At 41.7% G+C, this 8,926-nt stretch overlaps 1 protein-coding gene across 2 annotated transcripts in view; it reads right to left on the bottom strand.

Moving 5' to 3' along the window:
- The window catches only part of Pibf1 (progesterone immunomodulatory binding factor 1), a 173,234-nt gene that overhangs the window by 122,443 nt on the left and 41,865 nt on the right, over window positions 1-8,926 (bottom strand). For both annotated transcript variants that reach the window (XM_021202903.2, XM_029541980.1), the window contains exons 8-9: window positions 8,345-8,526; window positions 5,501-5,626 (exon numbers count right to left, since the gene is read on the bottom strand). In XM_021202903.2, coding sequence (XP_021058562.1) covers window positions 5,501-5,626; window positions 8,345-8,526 — 308 coding nt within the window. The remainder of the gene's footprint in view (window positions 1-5,500; window positions 5,627-8,344; window positions 8,527-8,926) is intronic.

The following is an 8,926-nucleotide window of genomic DNA, read 5'->3' as shown; positions in this document are numbered from 1 at the left end:
CCTGCGTTCTTTGGTGATCAACAGCAGTATGGAAATGTAAGCCAAATAAACCCTTTCCTCCCTAACTTGCTTCTTGGTCATGGTGTTTGTGCAGGAATAGAAACCCTGTCTAAGACAGCCACCATGTGGTTGCTGGGAATTGAACTCAGGACCTCTGGCAGAGCAGCCAGTGCTCTTACCCTCTGAGCCATCTCTCTCGCCCTCAGGTATTCTTTTAATGTAGCAAATACAGGCTAAGTCAGCCAGTGCTTACATGGAATTTTACACTTTCTAGCTGTGACTATGAACTCAAAGTAGGTAACCAATTCATATCAAATTAACACACATACAAGAGAAGTCCATAGGCATGAGAAATTTATGAAACAAAACTATTCATTAAGATTCATCAAGGTGCTGCTGTTTAAACCGTGGTCGGCTGAGTAGCTTCTGTAACAGCCTCAAGGCTCAGCCCTGATCAGTCCACTAGAAACCTCTGTGCAGGCTTTCCTGTAACAACTGGGCCCCATCCTGCTTTCCTAGGCTCCCCCACTGCACACACAACTATGTACAAAGCATGTATATGTAAACTCTTGCACAACGGGAACTCACCTTCAGACTATGTGGGACAGCCTACATAACTCAAGGTAAGTATTAGTGACAGGAAGAACCACCGGAGGCACGTGGGGGTAATAACAAAGGAGAGCTTCGACAAAGGCCACCACAGCTGCTCACAGTCCACCAGGCTACGGGAGAGCATCGACAAAGGCCACCACAGCTGCTCACAGTCCACCAGGCTACGGGAGAGCTGCGACAAAAGCCACCGCAGCTGTTCACAGTCCACCAGGCTACGGGAGAGCTGCGACAAAAGCCACCGCAGCTGCTCACAGTCCACCAGGCTACAGCAGAGCTTCGACAAAAGCCACTGAAGCTGCTCACAGTCCACTAGGCTACGGGGAGAGCTGCGACAAAAGCCACCGCAGCTGCTCACAGTCCACCAGGCTACGGGAGAGCTGCGACAAAAGCCACCGCAGCTACTCACAGTCCACCAGGCTACGGGAGANCTCACAGTCCACCAGGCTACGGGAGAGCTGCGACAAAAGCCACCGCAGCTACTCACAGTCCACCAGGCTACGGGAGATCTTCAACAAAAGCCACTACAGCTGCTCACAGTCCACCAGGCTACGGGAGAGCTGCGACAAAAGCCACCGCAGCTGCTCATAGTCCACCAGGCTACGGGAGAGCTGCGACAAAGGCCACCGCAGCTACTCACAGTTCACCAGGCTACAGGAGAGCTGCGACAAAGGCCACCGCAGCTGCTCACAATCTACCAAGCCACCTGCAAACGCCTCGCTCCCAATAATCCAGCTGAAAAGACCAAAGATTCAAAGATAAAATAGAGAAAAAAAATTAAATATTTTTCACAGAAATTTCAAAATTATACAGATTATCTGGTAAGATATGAACAAGAGGAGTGCTAGTTGAAGCACTAACGAGGAGACTCGATTTTAAAATGTAGAATGGAATCTTTGTATTCTAGCTCCAAATTCATCTACTAGACAGGTCAAACAGATTCAACTGATCCCGTAAATAAATCCAGATTCAAGATAGAAAGCTGTTTTATATCACCAATTTTCTATGGAAATGTCATGTTTGTCACCAAGGCTTCTTGTGGCCTTTTAGGACAGTCCACTGTGATCAAGAGAGTACTGATAGGAAGGAAATACAATCACGAAGCAATACTGCACTAATGGCCACACTTAAAAGCATTGCTCAGTCACCTCTGTACTGCGGCCTCCCTTTCTTTTCTCTCTCTCTGTCTCTCCGTCTCTCTCTCTGTCTCTCTCTCTCTCTCTGTCTGTCTCTGTCTCTCTCTCTCTCACACATGTTTTTTCAAGGTAGGGTTTCTCTGTGAAGCCTTGGCTGTCCTGGAACTCACTTTGTAGACCAGGCTGACCTCGAACTCAGAAATCTGCCTGCCTCTGCCTCCCAAGTGCTGGGATTAAAGGCATGCGCCACCACGCCCAGCTGCAGCCTCCCTTTCTAAGAACTGCGAGGCTGCTGACATTCCAGACTCTGCAGCAAGGAGAGCCTAGTGATTGTGCCTAAGAAACTCACAGCCTACAAGAGCTTCTTCTCCGTGCTTAGGAGAACATCTCACATTACAGGAAGGAAAATTCAAGCACCTTAGTTTATTGCCCCTTTATTATCTCTCAGAAGTGCTTAGGAAACAAATATGTTAGTCATTGTGTAGACCCTCTATATTTCTAACAGTGGACTTTAATGTAATAATTTCATGTACCAGTTAGTTTTTATGTAATAATAATTTTACTTAAATTGTCATCATATAAATGACTTTTATTATACACAGGCAAAAGGCATAAAATACCTACACTCATACTATGCGTTTTGTCACTTACAATGTCCTTCTCACACTTTAGACCTCAGGGGTCCTTCTATCAGCTCGTTCTTATAAAGAGGAAAGGAAACTCAGGGACAGACAGTAGCTTCTTCACCCTGCTAGCAAGTGCTGTAGGAGTAAAAGATCCTGACAGAGTAAAAATGATGTGAACCCCTAGACCTGTGTCCAAAATAGCCCATTGTTCCAGGATGCCAGGTGTTTGCGGGTTTTGTCTTGCTATAGCCCAATGCCAGGTGTTTGCAGTTTTTGTGTCTTTATAAACCCCTTACCCCTTGAGCTTGTTGTCGACTCCTCTACCCCTGTGGGATATGAGTCGTGCACTGGTCTTTCCCGAATAAACCTCTTGCAGTTTGCATCAAGACCTTTTCTCATGAGTGATCTGGGGTGTCGCCTCTCCTGAGTCAGAACGTGGGGGAGTCCTCACATTGTGGGTCTTTCAAGAGGTAGGGACAGGATGTAAATTTAGTCTTTTTGCTCAAAATCTTTCACTCATAGAATACTGTCTTTTCTTTTTAAGAATGGGTTTGGGCAACTCTTGAATACTGGCACTGAAGGAATGAACCTCAATTTGTAGAAAATGTCTTATTTCAAAAGATGTAGTCTTTACAAAGACCTAATAAGCAAGTTATTTATATACTAATTCTCACCATTGAATTGAGTTTCTCTCATTCTGCCTCCTAGTTACCAAGGTATTTCTCTACTCTTAGCTTCTTACTCTCTTCAAAAGGTAATGTAACTATAAACAGGTAAGTGTAAATACTTGCTATAGTTTAACTCATAATGTAATACACACTGCTGGTGTAATATAAAGGACACTGTTACGTATCTAATTTCAAATCCAGGTTAACTTACCTTGTTCAAAACAAAACTAATATGTAAAGATTTTCTGAAAATTTTGTTTGTTTGTTTTTTAAGACAGGGCTTTTCTGTGTAAGAGCCCTGGCTGTCCTGGAACTCACTTTGTAGACCAGGCTGGCTTCGAACACATGCTCATAGAGATTGGCCTGTTTCTGCCTCCTGAATGCTGAGATTAAAGCCATGTGCCATCACACCTGGCTTGGATTTTGTGTTTTTTATAAAGAATATTAAAGCCTTTCTTTAACCATTTTAAGTTGTAAGGTTTCAAAAGAACTTACACCTTGTTAAGGAGTGATTTCAGATCTGCCATAATGAAGATTCAATCACATAAGTACTGGGACAGATTACTGTGAAGTGAAAAACAATAAAAGCAAGCTTGTACATTCAACTAGCTACTAAGGTGTCCCTGAGGTGGCAGAGCATTGCGCTGCACTTTGGTGCCATCTGGTGGCAAGTGTCCATCACAGTGTTAATGCCTACAGGTCAATCTAAAACCCTGTAGAAGCACCTGGGTCCCATCCCATCAATTTTCTGGTTAGGTGGGATGATGGTTAGTTTTAATTGTCAACTCAACAAAGCCCAGAATCACTTGGGAAGAGCATACATGAGCTGTTGTCTAGAACAGGTTGGCTAGTGAGGGGGTTGTCTTGACTGCATTAATTGATGTGGGAAAGCCAAGCAGAATGTGGGAGGTACCATTTCTCAGCTTAGGGCACAGAACTCTAATGAGAGCACAAGCTGAGTGAGTACTAGAAGTGCATAATTTATTCTCTGTGCTCTTAACTGCAGAGGGAGCTGGCTTTGACTTCCCAACAGGACGAACTTGTGAGCTAAAATGAACCCTTTTTCTCCTAAGTTGTTTTTTTGTTTTTTGTGTCTCTTCAACAGAAATGAAGCTTAAACAGAAAGTATCCATTTACTGTGACCGCAGATCCAGAACAGCCCTGGAGATGAGCGAAGCTGGCTCTGACTCTCCTTCGGCTGACTAGGCCTGCTGTTCCTGTTCCTATTCAACTCTTCCAACCTATCTACCTATCTAGTTCAGGGAGAGTCAATACACCTGAATGTATGCTATGCTAGGATGTATTTTAAATGCTTCTCTTTGTTCTTGTTTTTTGGTGGACAAATGAAACATCACAAAACTGTCACAATAATTACATAGAAAAATAATATACAGTAAAGGCTATTGTTTAGGAAAATCATGCTGTACTTTAAAACGATGCCATAAGTGTTAAGGTTATGTAAAAGAAAGCCTACAAAATGCCTAAGAGAAATGAATGAACCACAAAACTAAATAGTAATTATTATATAATACACATTATCTATGCCAGAGCTCTCTGTTATGCACGGACCTTTCCCTTGGTAAGGTGAGATTTATGAATTCACTACTATTTGGATATCCCACAGATACTTCCAATGAAACTAAAATCAGTTTCTACTATGGCCTTTTATTTTTCTAATGTTTTAGCAAGTATAATCAACACCCACTAAGTTGTCAACATGGAATGTGATATCTTACCCCGTATCCCACTAGGGCTTGCTGGGTCAATCTGCAGAGCACTGTGCCCATCTGGGCTGAGTGATTCCCTGGTTGGTAAAGTGTTTAGGTGGAAACATGAGGACATCAGGGAAAGGGGAAAACGGAATCGAAGAAAGGAAGAAGGAAGTGAAGGAGGAAGGAAATGAGGGAGGACAGAAGGCAGGAAGTAGTTTAAATGCTAGAGTAACTTTAGAGCTAACATATGAGAACAACTGTCAGTGAAATAAGTAGCATTCATTTAACCGCCCAACATTCCCAGTTACTAGAGGAACCTAGCATGTAACAATTCAATAGTAACTGTAGGGATAAACATATTCCTCAATGTCATCTGACATAATATCTTTCAGGATACATAAAATATATAACAATGAACATTTTAATATTTCAGTTTTCACAAGTATACAAGAGAAATGGTTGGTATAACTTTTGGTGTCTTGGCATTCACTAATTTTTCTCTTATTCTTGTCTTCAGTCTAAACTGAGGTAAGAGGAAACAGACACATTATCACAGTGGGAAGACCTAAAGTATGATAAACCTTGTTGTAATTAGCTATCAAAGAATTTAGAATGTTAACATTCCCATTAAATTTATATTTACAACTATAAAGAAAGAGGTCTCAAAAATGGCATTTAATTTCAGTAAAATTCTTAAAAAAAAAAAAAAATACCAAACAAGCTCGCTCAATCTCTCTTTCCCCTTTTACCTGTTTTCTCGTTCATACATTTCCCTAGAGGCACTTCGAAGCTGATCAATTTCTAGATTAGTTTTCAATTTGATTTGTTCCAGTTCATCATGTAGTTTATTTTCATACTCTGTTTTATAATGGTCTCTGCAAAGACAAAAGAAATAGTCACAGTTTTCATTCATGAAAAAAAATAAACTCTTGTAAGATTTTAATATATTGGATGAAGTATGCTTTTATGTTTAAAAAACTTAGCCATTTTAGAATTCCTAAAAACACTGTTTCAGAAATGTTGAACTGGTAAAGGCAAAATTTTTAACTTAGAAGTTATTCTTTTATTTTTACTTCATGTGCATAGATATTTTGCTTGCATATATGTACACCGTATGCACGCAGCACTCAGGACGGTCAGATGTTGTTAGAGTCCGAAACTGGATTTACAGATGGTGACAGCACCACCCATGAGCCCCAGTGTGGTACTGGAAGTTGAATACAGGTTCTCTGAGAAACAGCCAGTGAGTGCTCTAACTGCTGAGCTGTCTCTCCATCATCAAATCCTGACAGTTTAGTTTTGACATGCTAATCAATGTAAATAGTCTAAGGATTATGAGGGCTATTAGTATAGCACATACATATTTAGCAAAAGAGAGAAGGTTGACTTGAGATGCAGGCAGTCTGAGTCCAAGACCTGAGATCTGAAAACCAACATAGCAATGAGTGCCTTCTCATTCTTCTTTCATAGCACACAGTCAGAAGGCTACCAAGTCTAAGTATGCTTAGATTTTCTTTAAAATGGTACTTTATAGATATGTACAGACTTTCAAAAACTACTAAAAAAAATCATGGTCATGGGACTTTTTTTGTTTGAAGTTCTCAGAACTTTGTGTATATTAAGAAGTACTCAACGACTGGACTATGATCTCCACCCGGCAATGGGATATTTAAAAAGATGTTACTTAAAAGAATTAAGTTCTGCGTAGTCAGTATGATTTTTCAGGTCAGGGTGCTTACTACACAAGGCCAATATCCTGAGTGTGACACCCAGAACTCACGAGGAAAGAAGAGACGGACTCCTCAAAGCTGTCTTCTGAGTTCTACATGAGGACCCCAAGCCCAGCAACATGCCTACTCACACAACAGTGAGAAAGCTCAAAACCGAAAACAACCAACCGATGGACCATCCAACCAACTGACCAACCAAACTCCTTAAAATAAATCACACACACATACCTTACCTAAAAGAAACAGACTTATCTTTTCAACAAATAGTTCTGGGAAATAGATAAAGATCTGAATGTAAGGCACAGAGCCTTAAAGCTACTACAAGAAAATATAGGAAAACACTTCAAAATAAAGATGTGGGCCATCATTTTTGAAAAGAATTCCAATAACTCAGGAAATAAAAAGAATCAACAATAGGGATCACATGAAATAAAAAAGCTTCTACAGAGCCAAGGAAACAAGCAACAGAGATAAGAAAGTCCCAAGAGTGGGACACAGCTTTGTCACCACACAGCTGACAGGGAGTTAATAGCCACTAAAAATCCAATTCACTTCAATTTAACAATTTTCAGAAGAGAAGTAGAAGTGGCCAATAGTTATATGAAAGGCACTCAACCTCTGGGGCTTCAGGGAAATGGAAATTAAAGCTGTACCAAGTTTCTACCTCTTTCTAATCAGTTTCTGCTCTTTCTCAAGTCAGAAGAGCTATCACGAAAAACAGATAGAAATCCTAGCAAGAACTGGGGTCTGAGTAGGGTGGATAAAGAAGGCTTTCACAGGCATGCTAGTGTAAATATGCAGCCACTGTGGAAATCAGTATTGAATTCCCTCAACAAACTGAAAAGAACTCTGCCCTAAGCTCCAGCTCGACCACTCTGGAAGACAGCATACTACACAGACAGCATACCAGAGACCAAGATGGGCACCCAGCCTTGATATCCACCACTAAGTGAATGGAGAAAGAAAATGAGGGAAGTCAAGCAAACAGCTCGGCAGGTACGTGAGCTTGCTATGCAGGCTTGATAGTGCGCATCCTCAGATTCCATGGTGGGTGGGAGAGAACGCCTGAAAATTGTTCTCAGACCTCCACACATGCTCTGTGACACAAGCATGCTACCTATCCCACATACCATACACGTAAAATAAAGTGTGGTATAGTGTGCGTGTGTGTGTGTGTGTGTGTGTGTGTGTGTGTGTGTGTGTGTCAGAGGCTGGAGGGATGCTCATGGATTAAGAGAACTGTTTGCTCTTTTAGGGTTCTGAAGTTCAATTCCCAGCAACCATGTGGTAGCTCAGAACCATTATAATGGGATCTCTTCTGTTGTGCAGACATACAGGAATATAAATAAATAAACAACAAAAGAAGAAAAATAAGAAAATGACATTATACCATTTGCAAAAAACTATATAAAATTGGAGATCATGTTCAGTGAAAAAAGGCAGATTTTAAAAAAATCCTTCTCTCTCTCTCTCTCTCTCTCTCTCTCTCTCTCTCTCTCTCTCTCTCTCGCATGGAGAATATGTTATGAAACTATGGATAGAAGGGATGAAAGTAACAGTGGTGCTGTTGGGAGGAGAAACAAGGGAGTAAAGGGGAGTGGTGAGTGTGAACACAGTATATGATGTCACATAGAAATAATTTTATAATAATAAATATATGCTAGCTAAAAAAATTAACTACAGAAGAAGCAGGCCTTTGTTGTTACTGGAAAACCACAGTATCTCTAAGAAATCAACTAGAAAAGAAAACCTAAGAAGGAAACAAAATGTGTAGACCTTAAATATCGTATTCCCAGAGAGCACTTCTCCCCCACCCACAAAGTGCTCATTTACATCGACTACTAGGAAAGCAACGAGTCTTGCCTGGACGTGACGTATTTCTCATACATCTCTTCTCTGGCCTTTTTGGTCTCTTCCAGTTGAACTTGCAGCCTTTCCAGCCGATCCTCCTCATGCGCACAGCGTACACTGAGCTCCATGTTTTGACGACTGAGGTACTCTTTATCTTTCTGCAGCAGGGTGACCGTCTGCTGCAGGCTGGTGACCTACGGCCATCAGAGACATGTCCAGATGAGTGCTGTTCCTCCAGGTTGACTCTATTACCTTTGTTTACTGTGAATATCATATACAACCACCCCCTTCGTGGGTGGAGGTCTGTGGGGGTTAGATTTTGAGGTACGGTTTCTCTGTGTAGCCCTGTAGCCCTTGCTGTCCTGGAATTTGCTCTGTCGACCAGGCTGACCTTGAACTCAGAGATAGGCCTGTCTTGGGTGCTAGGATTAGAGGTGTGCATTATCACAGTCTGGCTAGAAAGTTTCCATTTAAGAAATGTTAATTCTAGCCAGGCGTGGTGGCACACGCCTTTAGTCCCAGCACTCGGGAGGCAGAGGCAGGCGGATTTCTGAGTTCGAGGCCAGCCTGGTCTACAAAGTGAGTTCCAGGACA

The sequence above is a fragment of the Mus pahari genome, chromosome 8 (assembly GCF_900095145.1).
Source record: "Mus pahari chromosome 8, PAHARI_EIJ_v1.1, whole genome shotgun sequence".
NCBI lineage: Eukaryota > Metazoa > Chordata > Mammalia > Rodentia > Muridae > Mus > Mus pahari.
The sequence above is the reverse complement of the archived record's forward strand: the minus strand, read 5'-3'. Positions and strand labels throughout refer to the sequence as shown.